Source organism: Saccopteryx bilineata, chromosome 3 (genome assembly GCF_036850765.1).
Source record: "Saccopteryx bilineata isolate mSacBil1 chromosome 3, mSacBil1_pri_phased_curated, whole genome shotgun sequence".
In the NCBI taxonomy this organism is placed as follows: Eukaryota; Metazoa; Chordata; class Mammalia; order Chiroptera; family Emballonuridae; genus Saccopteryx; species Saccopteryx bilineata.
Window position 1 is genome coordinate 292,794,688 of NC_089492.1, and position 27,801 is coordinate 292,822,488.

The window sequence follows — 27,801 nt, forward strand, 5'->3', positions numbered from 1 at the left end:
GTCTGACTGTCTCTCCCTGTTTCCAGCTTCAGAAAAATGAAAAAAAAAAAAAAAAAAAAAAAAAAAAGAATGTGGAGGTACAACCTGAGGTTTTCAGCTCACTCCTGTTTGGGGACGCACATAAATGTTCTAACCACCAGGTGGAATTGTCAGTTTTATTACAAAGCAGCCTAAAGTTTACCAAGTGCCTGGGCCTGGCCCTCCCTTTCCTCTCCCACATGCCCTGAGCTGATACCTGCACACACCTACACACAGGTATAGGTAGATGTGTTGACAGAGGTAAACATGATACCAAACACAGACATGCTCCTGTGTGGAGGCACCCCCCACACATGCACATGCACATGCACATGCACATGCACACGCATGCACAGATGTGTACTGGTTCCTGTGCATACACACCCGCATGCACAGATGCTCATTCATGCCTGGAAAATGGAAATCCAGAGTGGTGGGGACACCCCTCCCTGCCCCCAGGCTCCTTGAGAACTGTGAGGCCACCACTCAGCAGGAAGGCTGTACCAATGAGGCCCTCATGTGCTGGGCACTCTAGTGCCTGCCTGCCAGCCTTTGGGCTCTGGTGCTGCTGATCCCTGGGCTGTAGGCTTTGCTTGGTTGGCCAGGGAGGCCCTGTGGTGTGGGTCTGACCCACTCTGGGCAGCTTAGAGGGCCCACTACTGGTCACAGCCCCCAGGATCAGACAAAGTTCAGATTAGTTCAAGTGTTGGGAGTCTTGGGGGACCCACACAAGACCTAACTTTTCATCTGAGACTCTGGGTCCAGAGCCCTGGGAAACATTGCCAGCTGGGCTCCTGGGCGTTTGACATCATGCCTGCAGTCACTGGGCAGCTGGTTAGCCTCTGGCTTGGTGTGGGCTGCCCCTGGATGGGACATCTGCATGCAGTGGAGCCAGCGGCAGCCCAGCAGCAGGGTGAGGGCTATGGCATCAAGCAGCAGCTCCAGCAGCTCCAGAACGGAGAGAACAGATGAGCCGAACCACAGGCTCCAGAGGCTGCCCATGGCTGACAGCAGCTGCGGCACCTGTTGGCATCAGTGAACAGTGAGTACAGGAGCCTCATGTACTTGCGCACGTCAGTGTACAGAGCTATGCTGGAACGGCACCCCTCTGTGCCTGACCAGATGCTGCCCCTGCCCCCAGCCCTTGGTCCCTGGCCCGCTCACAGAGTAGACAGGGGTCTCGTCCACTGTGCGGTAGTTGAGCTCTTGGTAGAATATGTTCACCTTGGCCACATTGCTCCTAGGGTGGGGCAGAGATGGGAAGGTTTGGGCCCTGGACCTGCATGCTCAGGCCCTGAAGGGTGAGGTTGGCAGGAGGAGGGGCCAGGACACAACCTCTGAAGGAGGAGGAGGAGTACACCCACCTGGGGTGCAGGCTCTGGCTAGGGCTCCAGTGACTCTGCTTGCCCAGTACGGTCAGGATCCAGTCCTGCACATAGAAGGCTCCTTGTGGCCGCTGCTCCTCCCAGCCTTCGAGGCACTGAAGGCCCGTGCAAGGGCAGGGACCACAGGGGCAGAGGCTAGTCTAGGGTCGGCACTGTGGAACCCATGAGGCTGGTCTGCTTGTCTATCTCTCACCCCACCCCTTCAGGGACTCACCTCTGACTTGGAGGAAGGCCACCTGGAGGTCCCAGCAGAGAGCTTGTATGAAGACTCCCTAGGAGAGACAGATCCCTTTAACACCTCTACTGTGGTGCCCAGGGTTATGACCCCCGATTCCAGGATTCCCCACTTACCTGCAGGGCCTGGGGCAGCGTGAGAAGCAGGGAAGCTTGTGGGTCTCCAGTTGTCTGTAGAGGCGGTAGAAGCAGTGGCCTGGGGAGGGGGATTGCCACAGGTGAACTCTTTAGGAGAGACCCAGTGGTGGCGGGGAAGTTTGCATGTTGACAGGCGTGCCTGAGTAGGATAGGGCCCCAGCGGCCCCGCGCAGGTGGGCGGGGCGGGGCTGTGGGCGGGGCTCACCCCAGGCCCGGTGCCGCGCCGAGCTGCAGTACTCAGCCCCCGCCGGCAGGGGGTAGAAGTAGTAGCCGCAGGAGCAGGTGTTCACCATCAGCTGCTGGAAGCAGGAGACCAGGCAGGCCTGCGGGAACAGCAGGGGACTGGAAGGGGGTTCCCGGGAACAGCTATCCCTCCCCTAGGGCCTGCCTACCTGCCGGCCCGGTTCAATGTCCTCTCAACGGCCCACCTGTCCTCCCCCGGCCTTCTGCATTTTCCGACTCCCCACCCTATCCCGGGCCGCCCCAGCCCCCCCCCCTGCCGTCTCCCCCGCTCCCCCTTCCCCCGGCCACTGCCCCAGACTCACCTGCATGGTGTATGAGGCGTTGTACAGTAGCTGTACGTCCAGGCCCTCTGCGCCGTCAGTGCAGCGGCTGTAGGGGCTCCCAAGCCGGTGCACCTCGTCCTGCGGGGAGGAGGCCCCTTCAGTTCTACAAGACCAACCTGGCCCTCAGGCACCAGAGCTGGGCAGGGAGGTCCAGAGTGAGGGTTGGGGCCCCTCCTCTGCCCGCCCCTGGGGGCCATCACACCTCTCGGATACCGATGGTGGTCTCAGTCCCTGGCCGGATGCTGAAGCCAGGGTGCTCCAAGAAAGGTATGTGGTCACGCTTGTGAACCATGACCTTGATGCCAGCCTCCGTGGATAGCAACGGGAGATGGTCCTGCTGCTCAGCCCTGAGGACCAGGCTGATCCCTGCGGAAGGCTGGGGGTGAGGCCAGGTTGGTGGGAGCACCCAGCCCACACCCAGCCCCAGGCTAGTATTCACCGTGGGTGATGCCTGGCTGCGCGGCCCACATGCCATTGAAGGTATAGCAGCTGCCGTAGGTGGGGTGGTAGAACGTCTGGAAGTGCCTGGAACCAAGGGCCACGCTCAGACCAGCACATACCTTTGACTCATCACCCATTGCGTGTGGCCTGAGGGACCACAGCCTGCCTTATCTTCATAGAGAGCTGTTTGCAGCTGGCGGGACCCCATGAGTGGCACCTATGCCCTCTGGGTGGGGCCGAGGGGAGTGGCCACTGCCCTGCCCCCACTCACCGGGCCTGGCAGTCCTGACCATTGTAGCGACAAGAGAAGACAAAGTGGCCACCGTGGCCTAGGTGGTTGTCCTCATGGTCTGGGGGCAGCGTAGCCAAGATGTTCATATAGTGGAAGCGGTACCATGCTTGTACGGCTGTCACGCCTGATGAGTAGGCGCGGTAGAAGCAGTCTCCGCCTGTGCTGTTACACTGGGGTGCAGATGTCAGCTCAGCACAGACCCCCACCCACCTGACTTGCCCACACCCAATGCTGTGCCCTGCAGGGGACACTCACCAGTCTGAAACCCACTTCGTTCTGGCCGCCCGTGCCGCTCAGCCTCTGCAGGCGGATTCTGCGATCCAGCTGGAAGGTGGGCTCTGGGCCTGGGTCCTCTGCAAAGGGGGTGTCCCCACTCTCAGTGAAGTTGAACTTATAGAGGGCATAGATGTTCTCGTGGGCAAACTCATCCAAGGCCTGCAGGTGTCTGCGCACCAGTCTGGGTCTGTGAGGGAGGGATGAGCTGGGTCAGAGGCAGCCCCCAAGGTCCCCTACATTGGTCACAGGACATTGCTAGGGCCAGCCTCTCAGCCCCAAATCAGTGCACAGAAGCCCCTTCCCCACCTTGGGATACCCAGAAGGAGGTTCTGAAGTCAGGCCCCCCAGTCTGGCCTAGCCCCTTATGGATTTCACAGCCTCTCTGTCTTTGTTCCTGCTGTCTGCCCACCTGAAATGCTGCTCTCTTCCCTTCTCCTGAGGGACTCCCACCACTAAAGCCCCTTCCCAGCTCTCCTCACCCTCCCCAGCTGCTTGGCACCTGGGTGTCCGCCAGGTTGCACTGATCACACCAACCTTCACCTGGCTCTTCCTTCTCTTTTAACACCCACCCCCAGGGCACAGAGGTCTCAGAGATCCTGACTGTGCACAGGGCTGGGGTGAGGTGGAGTCATCAGTAACCCAGGCACATCTGAAGCCATGCCACAGGCTGCAGAGGTAAGGATTCAGGAACCCTCATCCGGACCCCTAGCCCCAGCCTGGCCTTCCATCCCCACCCCCACCCCCTAACCCCAACCCTCACCTGTGCGGGTTCATGTCACACAGAGTGATGGATGGGAAGAGCTTTCGATCTGAGTGTAGGGACACGGTCATGATGACGGGGTAACTCCAGTATTGCTCAAAAAGGAGCCCAAACTGCCAGTAGAGCACGCCTAGGGCACCCAGGAACAACAGCCCCCAGAATGCCGTCTTGAGGCGGTTCTGGCTGGAGCAGACGAGACGGATGGCACCGTGTATGGTGGCGTTGGCACAGAAGAAGGTGAACAGCTCCCTGAAGGAGGTGTGGAGCTCCACCAGCCTCTCCCCATGCCCTTCCTCAGTCGGTGGTGGCGGTGGCGGCTGGGCCTGGGGGGACTTCCAGGTCCTGAGACCCACACCAGCAGCTTGAGCCGCTGCTCCAGCCTGTGTCTGAGAAGCGAGCCTCAGCAGGGCCTGAGCCAGCCTGACGCCCACCCAGGTGTCTCCACCCCCAACCAGTTGGACTTCCATTTTCTGTCCCTGTGAACTCCCAGGACAGCCATGTCCTTGGCCACCAATGGTACGGCCCAGCCTGCTGAAGCTTGAAAGAGACAACATCAGAGGCTTGTCCATGCTGGAGACTGACCCTGCAGCCAACCCCATGATGCCTGGCAGGGCACTACTCAGCCTGGGCAGTCATGTCTTATCAGGGCAGAGCCCAGCCTGGGCAGTGGGGGCAGCGACAGCAGGGGACCAGTGTCCGGGCCCTGCCCGGCACTGTTTGCAGACAAGGCTGGGTAGGTCTCTGCTGCCATTCCCCAGAACCCAATATGGGGGGAACCTGGGAAGGCTTGATTCTGGGCCGTGATGTCCTCCTCCAACGCCCAATAGCCAGAGTGAGCACATTTGATTGCAGGTGACGAGCCAGGCCGGCTGGCCATGTCTGGGCCAAGGGTCAGGCCTGAGTGTTGTTCAGTGTTGTGGGCCCAGGGCGTGGAATGGTCCACTGAGCTGAGACTCTGGGCAAGCCCCGTTTGTGAACTTTGGGCTTCAGGAAAAGTGGGCAGGGGGCCAGTGGGCCAGCCAGTGGTGGTGACCCAGGGAGTAGGGCCATGGCCTGCCTGGCCCCAGGCATGCCCTGGACGTTCCAGTGTCCCAAGATCTAGGGCTTCTAGACCCCTAGTTCCTGTAGCACACAGGGACATGGGGCCCTGACGAGGCCAGTCTAGCTGGCTCTGGACACACACTGAGTCACTGCATGGGCTTGCTGTGGACTTTCCACACTGTCCCCATCTTGGTCTGAGTGAATCATTAGGTCTCCTTGCAACTGGGTGCAGCCTCCTGGGTGCTGGCCCCTCCCACTGACTGGGCCTGGGGCACCTGGGGAGGGGGCTGAGCTGGGGAAGGAGGCAGATGCCAGCCAGGTACGTCCAGGCAGGCTGCTCCATGTATTCTGGAAACATGAGTGTCCCAGCAAGCCAGTCAGCTTTGTAGGACCCTTGGTATGGGGTGGGGGTGGGTCTCCCCGGGTGGGTCTCCCCACCCTGTGGCTTCAGGTTTGTGGGCCCCCTGCTTGCCTCGCAGTCAGGCGCACGTGCCACCACAAGGTTCTGATGGTGGCTTCCACATGGCACAGAGTTCTGCACACATCTGTGTTCCCCTCCCCATGATCACTCTGAGCCCTCACAGGGAACGTAGGACCCTCAACTGTTTATTGCAGGTGAGGCAAAGGAGGCTCTGGAAGATGCTTTCTGACTCCAGGAACCATCGTGTCTCTTTCCCCCCAGACATGCAGCCCAGACCAGCCCAACCCACCCCAGCTGGGGCTACGGGGGCAGAAGGGGAGCTCTGGAGATGGTGGAGATAGGCCTCTACTATTAGAGGCCTCCAGAGCTTCCTAAGATGGGGCCCCAGACACACTGGGGCAAATGGGGGCCCTCAAAGTCCAAGACACCTCAGACACAGCAGGAACAGGGTGCTTGCCCTGTCACACATGCACACATATGCACACTCACAAGCCCTCAGGAAGCCTTCATGCCTCTCCTGCCCTTGTCCTGTGTGTGTGTACAAACATGCAGGCTTGAGGTGACATGTGAGACACACTCCCTCCACTCCAGGCTAGGGAAACCCCAGGACATGGCTGCCAAATTGCCCACCTCAGGTACCTGTGCAGGTGCCTCCATCCTCCTAGGGTAGGTGGCCCAACGGTGGCAGATCCAGCAGGTAACAAAGAGATGTGGCCCAACACTGGCTGGGCAGCCTCCTATTTATAACAGGCTGGCGTGGGGCGAGGTGTTGGGGAGGGGCCAGCCACTGGGGGCAGCCACGCCTGCTCTGGACACGGAAGGGGAAGCCTTTGGGGACAGGGATGGGGGTCCCTCCCCCATCCCTGTCCCCAAAGCCCAGAGCCCTGGAAACGAGGCCTGGGACCCAGATGCTGGCAGGAGATGAACAGGTTCAGGTTTCTGGAGGGAGAGGAGGGTCCTGTGTTGGGCTGGGACCCCTTTGGATGCCTGATCTGCACCTCCCTGAGCTGACACTTCTGGCCCCTAAAGCTCAGATATCCCTCAGGTGGGACATCTGCTCTTCCTGTTCCCAGCAGATCCTGTGTGTCCTGGTCCCTCACTTCCCTGCTTGCTCACCACTGCCTGCCCAGCTCACTCTGCCAGCTCTGAGCACAGGTGTTTGTGGCCAAGAGACGCTGGGTGGGGGCCTCTGTTTCAAGAACCCAGGTGTCCCCCAAGGCCAGCCACCCAGCCACTGGGGTGGGAACTAATTGTGGGAACCACCTGGGGCCTGGGTGTGAAGATGGCACTTTGATGTCCTAAGGCTCAACGTCCCCATCTGACATTAAGGCCACCACTGAACATACCACACACTAAAATAACACGCCAGACGCCAGGACTATCCCCCACATCCTGAGACCATACTCCATGCACACTCAGATGACATATCATTCATGAAGATAACACACCCCATGTCATGGCCACACACATACTAAGACCACACACCACATGTTAACAACACACATGGCATCCATAGTCCAAACCACACTGTCTCTGAGGCTGGAATCCTCAGCCTAAGTGTGGTTGTGGGAGGCCAAACGGTTTGTTGAAGGGAGGATGATCCAATACTCAGCCCACAGAATAACCCACCAACACTGGTCCCACTGGGGAGCCCAACATTTCCCCATGCTGACCCAGAAGCCTCACCATATCAGATGACCAAAACCTCAGCCCGGTCCCAGGTTTGAGAGATCAGCTCAGGCCCTACTGCTCCCTCCTCAAGACAGGCTGTGGGTCCCTGACACCCCACCCCATATCAGTACTGAGGAGCTGGGCTAAGATGAGAAAAAGATCCCTAGACCCAACACGCTGTGCTGGTAGCCATGTCTCTGAGGAGGGGTGAGGTCACCAGCCTTGTGACTTTGGAAGGAGGTAGATGGCTCCTGGTAATACCTGGGAATGGAAGTCATGTTGAGGGAAGAATTGGTCTTGGACTAATCAGGGTGTGGGTGCGAATCATGACTCTCCACTCGCTTGCTGTGACCTTTCCTGAATTACTCAACCTCTCTGAGCCCATTTCCTTAAGTTCAAGAGGCTGAGGTGCCACTCCATGCTCAGGCTCAGAGGTAGGACCAGCTGATGTCTCTGGTGTGTAGACTTCACTCCTTGGGCCTGTGTGAGAGCCCACAGACTCAGCAAAGGCCTGAACAACTTTCATTTAGGGGGTAGGCCATGTTATCGAGGTGACTAAAGGGTCACACTGCCCTGGGAGAGGCCTCTCGGCAGAAGAGGAAGCCCCCGAACCCTCTGGGTTCAACCTTCATGAACCCAGTATCATGAAGTTGCAGAGTGAGCTGTCTGGAAAGGGGGACTGCAGAGGCCTGCTTCAGAGAACTCTGGCCAGCTAAAGGCAGCTTGCAGGCAGGAACCTTGGCCTTCCTGTGGGTGAGGGAGCCCTGGCTAGGGGTTAGAGCTTGCCTTCAATTACCCAAACACTGTGGGACTGGAGTCAGAGCTTCTCTAGTCAGAAGACACAAACCATCCTTACTTCTTCCTTGGGGAATGTCCTGAGAACAGCCAAGATTCCAACAGAAGGTCCTGGGGGCTGAGGGTCTGTGACTGGGTCCACACCTATATCTGGGCCACTGGGGAGGGGAGAATGCCTTAGAGAAGGCCTGGGCCTAGGGGTATCAAGATGAACCCTTCTAGGCCAGAGTGCCCTGGATACTGAGTGGTACTTGACATTTTATGAGCCCCCCCCCCCCCCAGGCTCGGTTTCCTCCCCTGTGGGCATCCTCACCCTCAGAGGCAGGTCAGAGTTGGCCTGTGGTGGTGGTGGTGGTGGTGGTGGTGGGGTTCTGATGCAACACGAAGTCTGAGCCCATGGGCTCTGCAGGCACATTGACTTCCTGTGGGTGGAGCATGGGGGCTGACCCCTCTGGAGTCCCTGTCCCGGGAAGTTATGGACCTCCTTGGTGCCATGGCAGGTCACCCCTCCTTCCCAACCACTGACTGCAGTGCCAAACAGTGCCTTTGGCCACCACAGAGGGCGCTCCCAGAGGCTCCTCCCTGCCGGCTGAGGGTGTAGAGTGTGTGACACGCCTCTGTGGGACTGAGGGTCTGTCCATGTGTCTCCGGGTGGAAGGGGTAGGGTGTGTGCACACTTCCTCCTCGTCCCCTCCAGGCTGGTTCTTCTGTGCTCTGACCAGACAGTTCTTACTGGTCAGATGTGACTGAGGCCTTCACGTCTTGCTCTGGGAAGGGGCGGCAGCCATAGATGGAGGCATGTTTTCCTGGTTCTAACCCTTTTTGGTTTCTTGGAAGCTCTTATGACACAGAGGGTGGGCCTTTCATTCAAGGTGCTCAGGGGTAGATGCCCCTGTCCTCTTCCTGCAGCTTGGCCATCTATAGTACTAGCTGTCAGGAAGTTCCCCCCAAAGCCTAACCCCAGCCTCTCTTGCTCCAGAGGGCAGCTTTGGGGTTGAGAAGGTCTTAGTTACCACCTGCCACCATCCTAATTGCCCGTTTCCATCCCAATTGCTGAGGCCACCAGCTGTATGGCCAGAGAGCTGGGCAGCCTGGGTCTTGCTGAGAAGAAGGTAGCATATGTGGATTTGGTGAGGGGAGGTTGTGGGGTCTTGGCAGTTTGCTGGCCACACCTATCTAAGGCACCTACTCCCTCACGGTGCAACTTGGGTGCGTGGTGAGCAGCAGGCTGGCAGTTGATTCTGGGGCTTCAGAGTTGAGCCTCCCTCTGCTACCTTCCCATTGAGACAAAGTGAGGCCCCAGCCCCACACTGTGCTCTGCATGTGTGGGTGGGCATGTACTAGACACACTGTACTTGAACCCCAGGTGTCTTGGGGTGACCTTCCTTATGTAATTTCCCACAAGCTAAAAACAGCTGGGCCAGCCCTGCTTGGGGATGGTGAGCTCTGAGGAAGAGGAGGAGGAGGAGGAGGTGGAGGAAGTGGAGGAGTAAAGGTGAGAGGCAGCAGGAGCTGCAATCAGGGGAAGTCAGCCTTCCCAGAAGGAATGAGGTGCATAAAGAGGAAGCAGGCTGGATTCCCATGGGCTGACTTGCGGCGGTCGACTGAGGGATGATGTGCAGTCCTGGGTTCTGCATAGGACCTGGGACCAGCCCTGAAGCAGTCGCTCAGATCCTGTCCCAGGTGCCCTGGATGCACCAAAACTGGTGAGCCTGGCTGCCCTCCCACCCTATGTCAGTGGTTATTGCTGGGGCTCTTATTGCTTGGCGTCCAGCGTCAATTGTGTGGTCGATCAACCTATTCGGAGAGGCAGCCGGGGTTGCAGCAGAGGATGAGGAGTTAGGGTTTGAATCCCAGCCCGGCTGCACAGAGCCATGTGGCCCTGTACAGTGATGGCCCCTCTGGATCTGTACAGGCTGGTGACCACTGTCTGCCTCACAGTCAATATGCAGCACACTCCAGTTCCTGACATGGTCCTATCGTGGGCTGCCTCTTGAGGGAGTGTGGTGGGAAATGTTCTAGCCTACCCAGCAACCCAACACTTCCCTGGTTCAGATAGCAGCCGTCCCACCCGCACCTGTCTGCCATCCTCCTGTCCTTCCAAACATTCCTCCATGGCATATGTGAGGTGGAGAGTACCAGCTCCAGGCCCATGCATTCAGGGATCCAAATGCTGTCTGGAAACAACAGTACCCTCCTCCCAGACCCCCACCCTGGTCCTGGCCCTGGCCCCCCACTTGCTTGCTTCAGTTCCACTCACATGGTGGGGTGGCCAGGCTCTACGCCCCCCGCCCCGCCCCCAGGGCCAGGGAGGGGACCGTGGGAGCGGAAAGCAAGCCTCAATGCTCTGTCCACTGATGCATAATAACCCTATTCACAGGCTGGGTGGAAACTTCGGTCGGGAAACAGTGGAACTATTTTTACGAGAACGGCTCTCCCCATGGGCAGGGGCTGGGCAAGCTTGCCCACGGCGGACCCCACCTGGCACAGGTTCTGGCAGAGACCAGACACGGGGCACCCAGGACTTGATTTTCAGGGGCCCTGAGCCGGTTGGGTCACTGATAGGCCGGAGACCTCGGCTGCCTGGCTCTTTTCTATTAAGTGCTCAGAAGAACTGGGCCCAGCCGGACTGGGCCAATCCTCTGGAAGGTGGCTAGTGGGGGAATCGGTATCAGTGACTCAGGGCTGGGCTCACGCCAGCACCGCCGGGGTCACCCTTTATCTGGGCGCGCCCCGCTCTGGGCTGGAAACCCTCTGGCCCGAGGTATAGGGTGAAGAGGTATAGTCTCAGAGGAGGACTGCCTCCGGGGCTTCCCACCGGAAGGAGGTATTTCCGAGGGATGCCAGGGAGGGCGATGACAGCCTGACCAAACCAGCCAAGGGTTTCAGGGTACCAACCCGCGGAACTGCCCGCCAGTGCGCACGCGCCTACTGTCTCCATTTTGGGCCCCGCCTGCGGAGCTGCCCGCCAGTGCGCACGCGCCGACTGTCTATCTTGGGCTCCGCCCCGCGGAGCTGCCCGCCAGTGCGCATGCGCTGAGTCCCCACCTCGGGGATCGGAAGGCAGCAGCGAGATTCGGGCTACGTCCTCCCGGTCGCCTAGAGCGGCCGTCCCGGCGAGCCGCGCACCGGAATCGGAAGCGAGGATGGCCCCGACCCACGAGAGCGTCCATCTTGGAAGCTGAGGCGGCGGCGGCGGCGCTGCGGCGGTGCGGTGGGCTCGGTCCCGGGGCGGTGCGGCTCTCCGGCGCGGGCCCCACTCTCCGCTTCTTGCTCCGGCCTCGACCACGGCGAGCCTGAGCGCGGCGGCGGCCCACGCGCGGCGACGGGGAGAGGTGAGTGTGCGCCTGCGCCGGGGACTCGGCCGCTGGTCCCACCCGCCGGCGCCGGCCCGAGCGGGGGCAGGAGACTCGGGGCCTCGGGGCCACTGGACTGCCCGTCCCCGTCCGATCCGTCGCTCGCGGGGCTCCGGCCTGGAGCTCCCGTGCGCGGAACCCGAAGTCGGTTACAGCGGGGCGCCCGTGGCTCCGGCCGCGGTGGTCCTGCGGCCAGCTCGGGCATTTGGTTGCCCGGCCACACGGTGGGTCTCCTGCGGAAAGGCCCCTGTTAGTGGCACACTTGCGGGCACCTCCAGGATGAGCTGACATAGATCTTGGTTTGTAAATGTATCTTGGGAATCCGTTGGGGTGGATGGAGGTGGTACCGTTCAGCTTGCCGCTGCTTCACCTGAACAGTTAGAACCCTAAACAGCTTCCCCAGTCCCCGAGGAGTGAGGGTGCCCGGGGTTGTGCCCCTTGGGGTGGTAGCTGAGGGGGCATTCAGGCGGCATGACTCCATCGCTGGCAGCTGGAGTGGGATTTGGGGTCTGGACAGTGTTGGTAGAGCACTGTCCCGAAGCACAGAGGTTGCCGGTTCAATCCCTGGATTGGAGCACATACAGGAAGCCCCGTCTGCGTGGGCTTCACTCCTTATCTGCTAGTTACCTGCAGTAATAGAGTTATACTCTCAGAGTCTGGCTAGGTGTAAACTTCTAGTTTCTTTTTCAACTAACGCCACACTTAGCTGACCTTAATTCAGTTCTGTTTCCCAACCATTGCTGGGGGCTCAGGCACAAAACAGCTCAAGTAGAGCTAAAAGTGGGTAAGAGATACACCTCGCAGTGGGGCGGGGTTCCGTTCATTCCAGGCAGAGGAAGCCAGGGGATCCAGCTTCAAGAGAAAGGAACTTTAGGGTCTCACTTCACTGAAAAGCCTAGTGTGCAAACTTCAGGCACAGTTGGATCTCAGTGCCCAAAACCTGCAGTTAATAATCTAGTGCCTTGGTAGGGCTTATCTCTGTGGCAGCTCTGTCCTTGGGCAGGTGTGTGAGTGGTGGGGCTACTTCCATCAGCCCGGGCTTCTGTCCAGCCTGTGAAGCAATCCTGGTGGAGATCTGAGAGACTTCTCTCAAAGTTCTGGGCGGGGGTGTGTCACGTGCCCATCTGGTCGGTCAGGCCAAGGTCTCATGCCACACCATCACCTGAGCTACACGTACATAGAGCAGGAGAGATGTCCCAAGAGAAGAGGAGCTGGGTGAACAGATGCTGGGCAGACACTCTGTCTCAATATGAGCCTGAAGGGACTCGGGTCCTGTAAGTGGGTTGGTTGCTTTCCTTCAGCCTTTGGGTGTACTTTCTCTTTTTAACCCATACCACGTCTTTTTCTTCATTCTAATACACCTTATGTGTTCTGCCTGTGGGGACTTGGTGTGAAGGGAGCCCTGAGACACGTCATGGTCTGTGCTATACATTCTGTTCTGATGGGAAAAATTGGGAGAAACCGCCTCACCTGAAATCACCTAGAGCACTGTTCTGTGTGAGGCAAAGGAGGGAGCCCTTTCCTTTGTGTGAACTCAGTAGTTGAACGTAAACATATTACAGCTTTGGAAGCAAAAATGAGCCAGAAGTTTGTTCCTGACCGGCATGATCAATTTTGTTTTGTGTGGCTGCCCATTAACCTGCTACTAAGTGTCTAGCCTGGCCACTTATCTCAGTTGTATTTGAATTGTCTGGTGAATTGTTTTGTGGATGGCAGAGTGTTAACTTCAGCATGAACATTGAAAAGAAATGACAAGCCCTGTGGTGGTTTGTTTTTGCTGTGTTTGTTATTAGGTGTTGGCCCAAGGTGAGCTACCTGGCCCATTGGGCGTCTCCAGCCAGGAGCTTGGGAGCAGTGCTGTGTGGGGAACCTGCCTTCCTAGGCTGGTCTGGGGCCTGCTTCAGGCACACCAGTTGTCTGCTGGGCACTTGGGTTAATGGAGCTGGGCCACTGGGAGGCTAGTGAAGGACAGAATGTGGTGTCATTTGACTAGGAAATCAAGGAAGGCTTTTTAAAATTTTATTTTTTATGTATTGATTTTAGCTAGAGAGGAAGGGAGAGAGAGAGAGACAGGAACATAGATCTGTTCCTGTATGTGCTCCATCCAGGGATTGAACTGGCAACCTCTGTGCTTCAGGACAGTGCTCTACCAACAGAGCTATCTGGCTAGGTCAGGGAAATCAGGGAGGCTTTTGAGAGACTTGGCTTTTGAGCTAGACTGGGAAGGGAGTAGGTGGGTTTTCTGCCAGTGGACTGGGTGGGGAAGCAGCCAAGTGCTTTAGCATGAGAAGGGGATTTGGACCTCAGACCATTCAGTAGCCTTGGGAGTTGGGAACTGGGTGGACTGTCTGGTGTTGCTTCCAAGAGGGGCTGGCAAGCAGGGGAGGTGTTAGCGTTTATCTGTTTGGGCAGATCTTAAAGGGCTGTGATCAGAACTGTGGTGACAAAGTTAATCTGACTTAAGTGTTCAAGATGGACTAAAATGGGGAGAGACAGAAGCCAAGAGGCCAGTTGGGAGGCTGCTGGGGTCATGATGGGAAAACTAACGACCCCCTGCATTAGAGTGGGTTGGGGATAAGGGGAAGCAGGATTCTGAGGGTGACGGACTCCAGAGCCAATAGCAGGGGTGCATGATGGTGCACCTGTGGGTACCCTGGCTGAGCCCCAGGCTGTAGGTCCTGGGGGTGCAGAGTGAGCACACTAAGTTGGTCATGGTTGGGGGTAGTGCTCTGAGGAGCGATCAGATAGGCACAGGGCAGGAGTCCACAGACCTCTCTGACAGGGGATGCAGAAGCTGAAGCTGAAGGGAGGGAAGGAGTGGTCCTGTGGCTGTCCCTAGGGAACCAAAGGTGCAATGGCCTGAGGCTGAGAAGGGGCAGGCACAGTGAGGGGATGAGTGACTTCAGGTTTGTACAGATAAGGAAGTCAGGGTGGAAAGTGAGCCTGGCTATCGGTGTCCAGTGCTGCGGGAAGATGAGTTGGGCACACTTGAGTGGCAGAATGTCGGTAGCACTGGGCTGAGTGGGGTGAGTGTGGCCCCTGCTCCCCTGCCCACCTCTACTCTGCCACCCCTGTGGCCTGGACTCACCTCCTTCTCCCACTTCTGCACACCCTGCATGTCCTCTCTCTTTCATGTTCTGGGCCCGTGGCTTTCACACTTCATTTTTAGCAGCACAACGTTTTTGTTTTTCCATCTTACATTATGAGAAACTCCGGTGTTTAGAGCAGTTGGGTGGAGCTGTTCTGGTGCCTGTGAGAGTGGGGTGACCAGCATCCCCTCCACCTCTGGAGCAGAGCTGAAGTGTCCCAGGGTTCCCTAGGCCATGTCTGGGATGAATGATGGCCACTGCTTCACTCCTGGTCTGTCACCATCGCTGTCCTGCACCATCCTGTCTGTTCCACATCATCCTGTTTGTCCCATGCTGTTCATCCATCCTACACTGAACCACCAAAGTGACCTTTCTAAAAGAAGGTCAGATATACCTTAAGACGTGGACCTAAGACCCTTCTGGAGCACTGCTTGGCCACCTGGCCTGGCCTCCCTGGCTGGACTTGTTAGCCAGAATCCATTCTGCTTTGGCTCCTGACCCAGTGACCCAGTGCTGTTCCTGGGCACAATCTTCTCTTAGGCCTTCTGCCTTGGAAGGTTTTTCTTCCCACTCTGCCTAGCAATTGTGTACAAGTCTTTCAGGGGTCCCATGTTTCTCTCCAGTCTCAGAGAGGCTCTGTGTTCCCCTGTTGCTCCCACACACTTGACAGTGGTGAACGTGCAGGGAGTGGGCTTTTATAGGAGGCTGGTGTGGGTGTGTCCTGACGCCATGACGCCAGCCCAGAGCTGGATCAGTGTGCGCCATTGCCCGGGGTCTGGTCCAGGCTTTAGACACCTCCACCAATGGTTTGAAATTAGATCAAGTTTTTAAAAAATCTTTACATCTGACATTGCATACATGAAGGTTATGGCAGGCAGATGAAAACACAGAATCTGCACAGCCTGTGGTGTCTGAGTGGGTGGGCGAATCAGGACAGCCAGTGAGGCCCTGGGTTCATGAGATGTGCACAAGTGTGGACTGTTGGGGCTCCGAGCAGGGATGTGGTGGCTCCATGTCCTTGTCTCTTGTGAATTCCAGTGTTTACTTTCAATAGATGAGCAGCAACAGCAATAAGAGAGCTCCAACCACAGCCACCCAGCGACTGAAACAGGACTACCTTCGAATTAAGAAAGACCCAGTGCCTTACATCTGTGCTGAGCCCCTCCCTTCCAATATTCTTGAATGGTAAGGCTCTGCGTCCTCATGCACCCGCACTGACTCACCCAGGTTCCCTGTGGTCTGGGCTGGTGGGCTCGGTGCTCCCGTCATGGAGCTCGGAAAGAGGTGCCTGCACCAGTCCGAGGTGTCGATAGATATTGTGAACTTGCAGGCTCATAGTAGATGGCAGCCAGGACAGTTGTCCTTGCTTCCTGCACGCTGGGGTTGAAGAGGGTCCTTCCTGGGAGAGGACTGGATCTGGGGGGCCCAAAGGGGAGGTTTTGATGCAGGCCTCACAGCTGTTGGAGGAGAAGCTGCATTTCTAGATTCTTCTCTGCTCTTTTACTTCTGGGCTCTGTGAAGTAGCCTGTTCTGCTCTGGAGAGTGCGTGACAGAGGGAACAGATGCTGCAGCCCCTGTCACTGGCCCAGGCAGGTGATATGAGGGGCTCTGTGACTTTTGGACATGGACTCTGTGGTAGCTCTTTGCTGTGTTAAAAGTGTGGGGTTAGGAGGCTACACACCTCTGTGGAAATGCTGCCCTTAATAGGTTTGCTGGTGGCTTTGTGAGAAATAAGGTGTAGAGCCAAAATATTAAGAAGCATTTTCTCTTGTTTGAAGAGTGTTTTACATTTTTATTTTAAAAAGTACTTAAAACTGTTTTTAAATCCAGAAAAAAGACGTTCAACTGAGTTAATAAGAAGTATTTCCCAGATGGGACCAGGTGTTCAAGGATTCTAGGTCCACCTTCCTTGGCCTATAGACTAGGCCAAGGCCAGCTCTGGCCAGGTGGGTTGGAGTGCTTGCAGGGTGATGCGGGCCCCAGTGTCTGAATGGGATCACAGTGTCACAGCAGAGCTCACCCTACCTCAAGTGATAAAGTCCATCGTCGGCAGATAGAGGGGCTGGTTTCACCACAGGCACAGGGACCCCTCCCTACATGGTGTCGGGGTCCCCAGATTCAGTCATTTGCTAGGAAGACCCACTGCCAAGGTTTATTACAGTGAAAAGACACAACACTCGCCTGACCTGTGGTGGCCCAGTGGATAAAGCGTCAACCTGGAATGCTGAGGTTGCCAGTTCAAAATCCTGGGCTTGCCTGGTCAAGGCACATATGGGAGTTAATGCTTCCTGTTCCTCCCCACTTCTCTCTCTCTTTAAAAATGAATAAAAAATCTAAAAAAAGAAAAAAGACACAACACTCAGCAAAGGGGAAAGGCACAGGGGGTAGAGCCCACGGGAGACCAGGCACCACTTCCTGTCCCACAGGGACAGCGTGTATGAGGTGCTTTTCACTCAGGAAGCCTGTTAGAGGCCCAGTGCCCAGCCGTTCCAATGGGGGAGGCTCTCATAGGTACCTCTGCCTGGCATCCAGCAGAATTCTAGGCTCCCCACAGGAAAGCAGGCTTCCTGTCAGCACATCCAACTCAGACGTGGCGAGGACCACTTTGTCGGCCCTCATCAGAGAGCGGGGAAGCCCTCTTCCGGAAGCCTGTCCTCTGAGCCCTGTGCTGCCTGGCCTCACTCTCAGCCTCTCCTACCCCCCACCCCATGTACCTCCTTCCCTGGTATGCCCAGGTTGGCACGGGAACTGGAGCAGTGACCAATTAAGGCCATGTTCCTGAGTGTGTTATGTGCTCTGAAGGCTGGTCCTGGTCGGCCGATGTAGATGCACACTTTTTTTTAAAAAATTATTTATTTATTTATTTTTTACAGAGACAGAGAGTCAGAGAAAGGGATAGATAGGGACAGACAGGAACGGAGAGAGATGAGAAGCATCAATCATCAGTTTTTCCTTGCAACACCTTAGTTGTTCATTGATTGCTTTCTCACATGTGCCTTGACCGCGGGCCTTCAGCAGACCGAGTAACCCCTTGTGCGAACCAGTGACCTTGGGTCCAAGCTGGTGAGCTTTGCTCAAACCAGAATGAGCCCACGCTCAAGCTGGCGACCTCGGGGTCTTGAACCTGGGTCCTCTGTATCCCAGTTCAACGCTCTATCCTCTGCGCCACTGCCCGGTCAAGCGGGTTTTTTTTGTTTTATTTTTTTTAAATAAAATGTATCAGCCAGCAGATAGCAGGTGTCTGATGGATGGGTGGTGTTACCACAGCCTGCCATGTATGCCCTGGGGTTGGGAGGCACAGTGTGGGTGTGCAGCTGTGTCTGGTCTGACATTTATGCTTAACTTCCTTCAGCTTTCTCCTTTGTGCTTTTTTGTTGTGTTTGAAAACCCAAAAGTCCAAACACCTCTTGACATAGAGCTGAAGCCTGTGTTATCGATGTAGGGAGTGGGGGTACACGCACCCCTCGGGCTCCGTGTGTGGACTGTGGTGACCGTCGTGGCTATCCCCATTGCTCCTGCCTGAGGACAGCCACTCTGAGGTGGAGTCTGGGGGACACAGTCATTTTTGCTCACCAGCTGCCCCTTGTTTCATCTTCTGCATGATACTTGGGCACACAGAAAAATACAGAATTTCAAGTTCTCAAGAATGGTGTGAAATTAAGTTTTTAAAAATTTACAGTTGATGTTCGTGGTTAGGATTAGCTTTTATATTGTATTGTGGAGACAAAGTACTTTGTGGAAAAGTTAGAAGATACTACATCTGTTAAAAAACGACTAAAACATTGGCTGCCGGAGAGCCTGAGGGCTGTGAATGGCCTTGCTGGTTGGGCCTTGACCTTCAGTGTCATGAACTGTTTGTGAGTGTCTGGTTTTGGTGGCCCGGCAAACCCCTGGCCTTGGCATGACTCAGATTTGGGGAGTGTGCCATCCCGAAAGCCAGCTAACTTTTCTCTCTCCCTCAGGCACTATGTGGTCCGAGGCCCTGAGATGACTCCTTATGAAGGTAAGTCATTGGCCTGAATTAGAACAAGAGGTAGTGGTGTACTCTGAGTAGATCTTGACTGGTAAATGCCCTGTACTTGTAAATAACAGTCTTTCCATGTTGGACTCCTTTGGAATTCATCCTAGTATTTCTCCGTCCTGGAGGTGTTTGCTCAGAGTTTGGTTTTGCTCGTGGGTTTCAGTGACTATCTGTAAGTACTGTAGTCACGCCGTGTCTCCAGTGTGTCTGAGGTCAGAGCTCAGTGAATAATAAAACACGCCAGGTTCGGCCCTGGCCGGTTGGCTCAGCGGTAGAGCGTCGGCCTAGCGTGCGGAGGACCCGGGTTCGATTCCCGGCCAGGGCACATAGGAGAAGCGCCCATTTGCTTCTCCACCCCTCCGCCGCGCTTTCCTCTCTGTCTCTCTCTTCCCCTCCCGCAGCCAAGGCTCCATTGGAGCAAAGATGGCCCGGGCGCTGGAGCAAAGATGGCCCGGGCGCTGGGGATGGCTCTGTGGCCTCTGCCTCAGGCGCTAGAGTGGCTCTGGTTGCAACATGGCGACGCCCAGGATGGGCAGAGCATCGCCCCCTGGTGGGCAGAGCATCGCCCCATGGTGGGCGTGCCGGGTGGATCCCGGTCGGGCGCATGCGGGAGTCTGTCTGACTATCTCTCCCTGTTTCCAGCTTCAGAAAAATGCAAAAAAAAAAAAAAAAAAAAAACACGCCAGGTTCTCCTAGTGTTCCTGAAGGGTGGCTGTTGTCAAGAAGAAGACAGGTCTGTGACTGTTCTCTCTGGGCGAGTCCTGGGGCCTCAGTGGTGGGCACCTTGTATGGACAGGGCACTGAGGCTGAGGGAGGCTGCGGGACCTGCCCTGCGTCATCTGAGCACCTCTGCTCTCCTAACTGGTGCTCATGCTGCTCTGCTGATGCCACCTAGGGTCCTGGTGTTGTTTACAAAGTAGACCTTAGAGCTGTCAGTCAGGAGGTCTCTGTGCACTAGCCTTGGTGGAGACCTGAGCCGTGGCCGAACAAGCCCAGGGCACAGCTATGCCCTGGTGGGCAGTGCCTTCAGCTTTCTAGCTGCTGGTTCCTGTCCTGCAGTGACTGGAGCAACATGTGAGGGTTTGCGTAGGAGTTTCACTAGAGAGGAGTTATGCAGCAGAGAAGAAAGTGTGAGAGCCACTCCTGGTGTCAAAGCTGTGGGCAGCTGAGGAGGCCCAGCTGTCTCAAGGTGGTTTGGCACATATGTCACTAGCTTCACACAATGCTTCTATGGCCCAGGGCCCTGGTTCTGGGAGGATCTGCCCCAGGAAATGCGTGTACAGAAGCAGATCTGTAGGGTGGGGGTGTTGCTAGAAGATAACGTTGGGGATTGTGACAGCGTCCAGCAGCTGGGTGTGGGCTTGATGATAGCCTTGTCCAGGTGGAGTTCCTAGATATACAGCAAAGATGGGCCTCAGGTCATTGTACAGGCCGTATTAAGGTGCACGTGTTTTTTAACAAACTTGGATGGAACAAGCTGCCAGGCCCCCTCAGCTCAGCTCAGCTCAGCTCAGCTCAGGGCTGCCCTCTGCTGACTGCTCCCGGCAAGGTCTTCAAGGGACCAGTCTGAGCTGCTATGTTGTCATCCGCCCCCCCCCCCCCCCCCCCGTGTGTGTAGGGGGGGTGGGGAGGTGGTAGGGACAGCTGTTTGGGCCCTAAGGGTGTGACTATCCTCCTTGCTCCTCCTCCGGCTCCTGGGTGTTCTCACCCACCCTTCCTGGTCTCCCTGCTTCTCTCTCACGTCCATGCCCGTCGCTGTTCACACTCACATTGTCCAGCTCTCTCTGGGCACAACCAGTCCCTACAGTTCACAGCTGCTTCCCATCACCCAGCGCTGCCACAGGGTCCTCCGAGGCTGATTTACAGACTTCACCCAATCCCTTCAGATCCTGGCAAGCTTTTTCATAGAACACAGAAGCTTATTCTAAAGTTCTTACTCTAAAATTTACATGGGAAGGCAAAGGGCCTAGAATAGCTCACATTTTTAAAAAGAATAAAGTGGAAAGAGTCCCTTTGCCTGATGACTTGTGTCTGGAAGGAGAGGATGGGGACAGGACAGGGTGGGGGATGCAGGACAGCTTGCACTGCAGTGGCCCACATGTATTGCTGACCGAGTTACGAAGACAGTCCAGTGGAGAGGAGGCGCCGTGCTGCCCACAGGGGTCTCCCTTCCCCAGGCTCGGTCCCCCTGCACACTTGCACCCTCTTGGGGTGCAGGCTGCTGGGATGGAGGGGATTGCTCTCCGGGTGCCCCTGCCTTGCCTCTTGCCATCCTCAGTGACACCCCCGAGGCTCCCTTCAAGCATAGGCTCTCCCAGAGTTCCCTCTCTGAGATGTGGGGTGCACATCTTTATAGGTTCTGGGTTTAATGTGTGTGGCTCACAGTGTGCTGTCTTCTCCCTGAGCTGTGCAGCCTGCAGTCTGCTCCTCCACGGACTGGACAGCCCCGGAGCTGGGCCTGGAGCCCTGACCTCTGAGGACAAGTGGGTGTTCGCTGGCTTTGGCCCGTAGTGGTTCTTGTGCCCTGGGCTGCCTTTATTTCTCAGGTGGGTGGTGGGAGGAGGAGCGCGGTGCCCCTCAGTGAGGCGGGGCTGCCCCCCACACTGCCCTCCACGGCGCTCACAGTGGCACGATACTTGCTGTTCATTCGGGTCACTTCCTGGTTAGCACTGGAGCCAGACAGGGTTCCCGTGTGTACAGGCTGTTGTCCTTCCTTTTGGGGACACTGCCTGAGTGTGTGTCGGGTTTGTCTCAGTGTGAGTGAGTGTACTTTGAGTGTGGGTGAGGGTGCTCTGAGTGAGTGTGGGTGAGGGTGTGTGTGGGTGCTCTGAGTACCACATTGAGCACTCATCTTGCACTGGGGCTTGTCCGCCTGTGGAGCTGGCCCCATAGCTGATCCTTGGAGTGGAAGGGGCAGCAGTTGTGGGAGGCAGCTGGGGCATTCAGCCATATAGGGTGGTAGCAGGCTGTACCCAAGAGTGGCCTTGGGGCAGAGCCCTGTGCCCATTTGGAACTGCGTGTGCCTGTCCTTGAGATGGGAACACGCCTGGTGAGGACAGGGCAGCGCTCCTCAAGCCTCACTGCATGTGCACATGCACACATGCACACTTAAATATAGCACTGGTCTGGGTGGGCTTGAGGCTCTGCACTTCCAACACTCCTGGGGCTGTCCAGGAGCAAGCTTGTGAGGTCTTGGTTGAGGATAGGCAGATGCGACCTTGAGCTGACCGGCAGGGGTGGGAGCGGTGAGGCCGGCGAGAAGGGCTCTGGATCAATTGGCAGGTGGGACCAGTAGGATTTGTGGATGAATCAGGTGTGATGGGGATCACAGATTTTAGTCTGAACAACAGAGAGGATGGAGTTGCTGTATGGGGGAAGTAGCAGGAATATGTCTTGGACCTTTCTGGGGCACTGTTGGCCTGGACAGTAAGATTGGGACATGGGTCTGGAGTTTGGAGAGGGCTCCAGAGGTCCAGGTGGAGGTGCCAGTTAGAGAGTCATTACCGTTCCTCCCTGTCACATGAGTCCAGGTGAGACCCCAGGAGTGTGATTCTGGAGCTAGAGCACCACAGGAGCTGGGCAGCCCGCACCTGGGGGTGGTGAGCACAGGAGGGGCGGGCCAAGCCAGGTGGGGCCCAAGGAGGCAGGGTCAGGAGTGGTCATGAAGCCATAAATGTGGTCACCCCCCAGTGGGGATGTCTGGTGACCTTGAGGTGAAGTCTGGAGGGCCATGATGGAAGGTGAACTGGAGAGATAGCAGCCCTGGATATGCTCCCAGGGATTGTACAGAAGAGGGGCACAGGTGGCAGGAATCTTACAGGGTGGAGGTCGGAGATTTGTTTTGTTTTTTTTAAGGTGGGAGAAGTGGTAGGTTTGCCTGCTGCTGGGTATGGTTTGATGGAGGAGGAACAGGTCGTGTGTCAGAGAGGACCTAGGGTAGGGTGACCTCAGCCAGTGCACCTGTGTGTGAATGAGGGGGTGGTGAGGAGAGCACATGTGTGCTCATCTGAGGCTCTGTGCTAGGTGAGGGGCATGTGGGAGCCTTGGAGCTGATCTCGCAGTGTGTTCAGGGACAGTTGGCAGGTGGGCATGAGGTTGGGCCTGTGAGCCGGGATGGAGTGGGTGCGGGGGTAAGGCCTAGAGTGGCTTTGTGGACCGTGACAGGGCTCTTTCTCTGTTTTGTTACAGGTGGCTATTACCATGGAAAACTAATTTTTCCCAGAGAATTTCCCTTTAAACCTCCTAGTATTTATATGATAACCCCCAATGGAAGATTTAAGTGCAATACAAGGTAAGGCATTTCCGCCCTGCACCTGGATCGTGGCTGTGGTCATGGCGAGCGTGTGCTCTATTGAGTGGGTCCCTTTTTTGCAGACTGTGTCTTTCCATCACGGATTTCCACCCAGATACGTGGAACCCGGCCTGGTCTGTCTCCACCATCTTGACTGGACTCCTGAGCTTCATGGTGGAGAAAGGCCCCACCCTGGGCAGCATAGAGACATCGGACTTCACGGTGAGGGGTAGAGAGCAGGTTGGTGTGTTGGGTACTCCTGCCTGTGTCCCTGCTCCCCAGGCATCATGGAGGCTGGCCCTGGGGTCCCTCGTTCTTAGCCGAGCTTCCTGGGCAGCTCCACAGAACTGATGGTGTTACCTGCGCGCCCGGTGCTACTCCATCTTTTGACTAGTTCTGTTGTTTAAGTGAGAAGCAAGTTTATCATCATTAATTGATGATAATGGAGACATAGCTAAGCCTTTATGACTGTGAATTAGCTTGCTGTGGAGAGCAAGCTTGCTGAGTGTGTCCAGCAACCTGAAGATAGCAGCTCTTGGCTGTAAAATCATCTGCTTTTAGAACTTTGAAGAATTGAAGTTAGCCTTTGGGCTGACAATTCCCTTCTCTTTATTCCTAGAAAAGACAACTGGCAGCGCAGAGTTTAGTGTTTAATTTAAAAGACAAAGTCTTCTGTGAACTGTTTCCTGAAGTCGTGGAGGTAAGAGTGAAAGCTGGCCTCTGCTTTGCTTCCTTCGGTCAGAAACACTGAAGTTCAGTTCTTTTCAGAGCACGTGTGCTTCTATGTGTCCTGTGCTGCAGACAGAGCATGAAAGAGCACTTGTCACCATATCGCTTTAGGTGCAGGAGCAGCAGACCTTTCCCCCTAAGGTTCCCGGGTACTGTGGAGATGGGGCTGTCAGATCCGGGAGAGGTCAGGGGGCGCAGGGACTGGGTCGGTCCTCACCAAGGACGTGGAGCTGGCCAGCTGAACATGGGCTGCCAAGGTCCTGGGTGGGCGAGGAGTGGGGGAGGGCCCTGGTGTGGTGGATTGGATGCTCCCTGGTTCTGGTGGCCATGAGCAGGGGAGGCTGCGCTGTGTGCAATTCAAGGTCATAGTGATTGTGTCATTCATATCTGGCTCAGTCCGGGGCCCACTAGATAATGATTGGTGATTTGGCAAGTCACTTGGCCCTTATATCTGTGAAATGGCAGTGACCACTGACAGCTCAGGGTCTTTGTGGGTATCACAGGACCCTTCCTGGTCTCAGGGAGTGGGTTTGTTCAGACCCACCTCTGTCTCTCTCTGTTTTTCTCTTAGGAAATTAAACAGAAACAGAAAGCACAAGAGGAGCTCAGCAACAGACCCCAGGCACTCCCCCTACCAGATGTGGTCCCAGATGGGGACACGCACCACGGCCAGAATGGGCTTCAGCTCCTCAATGGGCGTGCGCCGGGCGCTGGGCCACACCTTGCAGGGCTCCAGCAGGCCAACCGGCACCACGGACTCCTGGGCGGCGCCCTGGCGAACTTGTTTGTTATAGTTGGATTTGCAGCCTTTGCCTACACAGTCAAGTACGTGCTGAGAAGCATAGCGCAGGAGTGAGCCACACGCCACAGCCACCGAGGTGGTTGAAAACAAGGGACACTGGGCCCACGCTTACGCTGGCTGGACATGTCGTCAAGCACAGGGTGGACCCGCCTGACTCCTGGGGTTAGCTTTTTAAAAACCATTAAGAGGAAAACAAAAACCAAAGCTTGTGGTTTGGATTTGGAGCATACAGACACGAGTTCCCAGCCCTGTTCTCACCCTGGGTCTTGGGCTGTGGAGCTCGGGGGTTGGAAGGAGGGGCCTCACGCTTTGGTTTTATAGCTTATCTCCTGTATTGTCTTTTGGACCTGTTTTAGTAAAACTGTTTTTCATTTTATAGATTTGGTCACTTAAAAATATAAAACTCGATGCCTATCAAATACTCTGCGTGTGTTCTTAGTCCAGTGGAGCTCTGACCCTCCAGGCAGCGGCTGGTCCCACACTGCGGTTGGCCACATGGGTGGGGGCCTAGTGGGGGGCCCAGGGCTGCCACAGGCTTGGACCGGTTCCAGGAGAATGGGCTTTGTGTTCACTTTCGAGGGAAGCAGTTACTTCCCTGGAAAGCCTGCTCTTTGGCTAAAGTTAAGAGTCTGCTCACTGTGACCACAAGGTGTCACCCTTTACTTAAAGAAATGGCTGGGAGTGGAGAGGCAGAGCTGCTGTGTCTTGCTGGACCTTGGCCTCCTCTACGCTTCTGGTGCCCCCAGAAGCTATGCATTTCTTGGGTTTGGGTGGCCCAGGCGCCCCTTTCTGTGCCTGGAGACCCCTACAGCCCCAGAAGGTCCCCACCCAGCAGGCAGGCTCTGTGCACTTTGGAACTTACCTCACTCTTGGTCCAAACCTTGGGTTGTTGACCTGAAAGGTAGGCTCTTGTCCCTCTTCATAGTGGATCCACATCAGGTACTGGCCCTTCCTAGAAGGCCACACAGGGCACTGGGCATCACAGAAGGGAAAGGCCGCCCTGGAAGGACACAGCCAAGTTCAGGGGCAGAGCCCATGGCCCCTGGACATCCTCCTGTTCTCCGTCTGTGTTTACTGATTTCACCTGGGAGCTACTGGATGACACGCTGTGACCTCGCTGCAGAGGCCAGCAGGAACACGGAAATTGCAGCCATGTGTTTTTACATCTTTGACTTTGTTTTTTGATCGATTTATTTAAAACTGCCCTATACCACTTGTATGTGTTTAATCCACTCTTGTGAAAAAAGTCTTTCATTACATCTTTGTTCCTAAATTTTGTGCTGTTGGAATCTGTTGGAGGAAGTGCGTCGAGTGGCCTGTGGGAGGGCTGCAGGCTTGACCTGAGGGGCCGCAGCAGAGGCAGTGCCCTGGGACTGACAGTGGACCCTGGTGGCAATGCCATGCTGCTGGGCCTTACCCTCTGCCCTCAGCCAGCTGGCAGGCATGTCTGGGGGGTGGTCAGTGCTCCACACACTCATGTTTCCTGCGGCTCACAGGGGCAGAATGTCACAGTAGAATTACATCCTTTCTGTATGTGAGATCTCAGGGGTGGAGGTAGGTTGTCGTTGTGCAGAGCCTTCATTGGTGTCCCCAGAGTCAGCTATATGACCCACAAGTGCAGGACAGTTGTATGTCCTTAGACCACCCCTTGGGCATATGTGTCCCTGCCAGTCCGCATAGCTGAACCCTTCATCGTGCAGGCTGTGTTGTGAAAACTGCCTACATCAGGGAGCAGAACCCAACAAAATCCTGTTTCACGGATACCTGCAAAGCCAGCTTTGGTGTGGAGAGTGCCCCTGGATAAGAGTACTTCCTGCGTCTCTCCCCGAAGTTAAGGCTTTCACACTGAGAGGTCTCAGTCTGAGAGGCTAGAGTTAACTCCTGCTCGGAGGACCTGATGGGTGGCCTGCGGTAGGAGCTATGCCAAGTTCCGTGGTCCTGTCCTCCCCCAGGGGGTCAGGGTGGCCAGGTCTGGGCTGTGAGCTGGCTGGGTGAGGACACCAGCACTGGTCCGAGTATCCCCTCTGGGGCAGCTGGTAACTAGCAGGAAGGCTTGACGACTCCACAGGGTCTGGTCCTTTACCAGGTGTCTGGTCCAGAGCTGGACCCTGGAAGGAGCCACAGGATGTGGGGGAGGGGCACTGGAAAGCCAGGAGGCAGTTTCCAGTCACACAAGCCACTCCCAGCCCTGAGCTGAGGATGCAGTGTCCCCACTGCAGAGCGTGGCCTAGCTCATGCACACAGACTGGTAGACCAGAGCACTGTTTCCTGCTTCCTGCTTCCTGCTTGTGAAGGTTCCTGGAGCTGAGAGCTGAGCCCAGAGTTTCGGGTCGGGTCAGAACTGTTTGTGGCCCAGCCTCTCTTACCTGTGCTGTGTGGCTCCCTGTCCAGTGGCAGAGCCATCAACCATGGGGCTGCTAGGGGCTGGCACAGCAGCCTGTCAAAAACACTGCCAGCCACACTCATTGGTATATGCTCCGGCTTTGGATGACTGGGCCACCAGGACCCAGGTGAAAAGCAGGTGCCCAGCCTCTGAGGAGAGGTCTGGCAGCTTGGCAGTCTCCTGGGCCACCTTTCCTGACCCAGTACAGGGTGGAGGTCGTATCTAGGGGTCCAGCTGGGTGGGGTGAGAAGGGAATCTTTTGCCATGTGGCCCCCAAGACCCAGGTGCCTGGATCCGGACACATGAGGGAGCTGAGGCTTCAAGTGAGCTCAAGGTCACCAGAACTGGCACTGTTGTCCTTGATGTGACCATCTCTGCCTGAGCCAGGAGGGAGGATGGGTGTTCCTGGGTGGACACACCTCACATCTTCCCACCAGCTTGTCTCTGGGCTGGCTCTGCCTGTAGCCGACCATGGGTATAGCTTGAGCTGGGGTCTTCTGCTTGGCTGCCTCTGTCATTCCTGGCAGATGTCTAGAAATAAAAGAGGGTCTGGAGGGCTCTAATGTGCTGTCCACCGGGACCAGTGTGCCCCACCTTCCTTGAGGCTGCACTATAAGCAGCGGCTCCTTTGGGGACCAGCTATGGCTCTGCATCGTTAGCCTTGATCTATACCACCCAATGGGCAGCTGGGGTCTGGGCTCAGGCTTTGAGCTCCACCTGGGTCCCCATGCAGCAACAGTCCACAGGGCTTGTGGACTTGAACTGGCGCCAGCTGTCCTGCTTGAAAATCTGGAAGTCTAGAGGTGGTTAGAGTCCCCAAGCCTCTCTGGGGACTCCCCATACACTGTTGCTCAGGTCCAGCTGGAGGGACATGCTCGCTCTCCTGGGGCAGGATGGCTGTGGGGGGAATGGGCTCTTCTTGAAGGGGACAGTCAGTTGGGGCTCACGCTTGTACTGACCTCTGAGGGGACTGGCCTGGGGACTAGTCCCCCTTTCCCTGCTGGCTCAGGAAGCCAAGAGTCCTGGCTGGCTGAGGGCAGTAAGGACTGGCCCTGTCCCCCAAGATGAGGAGGGGCCACCTGTCACTGCTTT

The 27,801-nt window shown here is 56.4% G+C and overlaps 2 protein-coding genes across 4 annotated transcripts; one reads left to right on the forward strand and one right to left on the reverse strand.

Moving 5' to 3' along the window:
- Window positions 1-148: 148 nt before the first annotated feature.
- Window positions 149-6,283, reverse strand: SCNN1D (sodium channel epithelial 1 subunit delta). Of its 2 annotated transcripts, none has more exons than XM_066265212.1 (13): window positions 6,212-6,283; window positions 4,111-4,496; window positions 3,330-3,537; window positions 3,054-3,244; window positions 2,781-2,866; window positions 2,544-2,707; window positions 2,321-2,419; window positions 1,981-2,098; window positions 1,755-1,833; window positions 1,618-1,675; window positions 1,383-1,447; window positions 1,183-1,258; window positions 149-1,041 (listed from the first exon to the last, which is right to left on the reverse strand). In XM_066265212.1, the coding sequence occupies exons 1-13, from the start codon at window positions 6,227-6,229 to the stop codon at window positions 754-756; spliced, it is 1,836 nt and encodes a 611-aa protein (XP_066121309.1). In that variant the 5' UTR covers window positions 6,230-6,283; the 3' UTR covers window positions 149-753. The 2 variants fall into 2 exon arrangements, with proteins under 2 accessions (XP_066121309.1, XP_066121311.1); XM_066265214.1 differs by having other exon boundaries at window positions 4,111-4,240; window positions 6,212-6,280.
- A 4,806-nt stretch (window positions 6,284-11,089) lies between these two features.
- On the forward strand, window positions 11,090-24,745 carry UBE2J2 (ubiquitin conjugating enzyme E2 J2). Of its 2 annotated transcripts, none has more exons than XM_066270724.1 (7): window positions 11,090-11,373; window positions 15,538-15,668; window positions 18,446-18,486; window positions 22,693-22,795; window positions 22,879-23,017; window positions 23,415-23,495; window positions 24,096-24,745. In XM_066270724.1, exons 2-7 carry the CDS (start codon window positions 15,538-15,540, stop codon window positions 24,378-24,380), a joined length of 780 nt encoding a protein of 259 aa, XP_066126821.1. In that variant the 5' UTR covers window positions 11,090-11,373; the 3' UTR covers window positions 24,381-24,745. The 2 variants fall into 2 exon arrangements, with proteins under 2 accessions (XP_066126821.1, XP_066126822.1); XM_066270725.1 differs by lacking the exon at window positions 11,090-11,373 and adding an exon at window positions 11,436-11,693.
- Window positions 24,746-27,801: the final 3,056 nt, after the last annotated feature.

What these genes read in the sequence shown, in the direction of transcription:
- UBE2J2 (XM_066270724.1), top strand. Translation starts at nt 15,538, where the DNA reads ATGAGCAGCAACAGCAATAAGAGAGCTCCAACCACAGCCACCCAGCGA. An exon ending in TGAGATGACTCCTTATGAAG is followed by an intron (nt 18,487 to 22,692) that starts GTAAGTCATTGG and finishes GTTTTGTTACAG; the next exon opens with GTGGCTATTACCATGGAAAA. An exon ending in AGATTTAAGTGCAATACAAG is followed by an intron (nt 22,796 to 22,878) that starts GTAAGGCATTTC and finishes CCTTTTTTGCAG; the next exon opens with ACTGTGTCTTTCCATCACGG.
- SCNN1D (XM_066265212.1), bottom strand. An exon ending in ACGCCTCATACACCATGCAG is followed by an intron (nt 2,099 to 2,320) that starts GTGAGTCTGGGG and finishes CTGTTCCCGCAG; the next exon opens with GCCTGCCTGGTCTCCTGCTT. An exon ending in ACGAGACCCCTGTCTACTCT is followed by an intron (nt 1,042 to 1,182) that starts GTGAGCGGGCCA and finishes TGATGCCAACAG; the next exon opens with GTGCCGCAGCTGCTGTCAGC.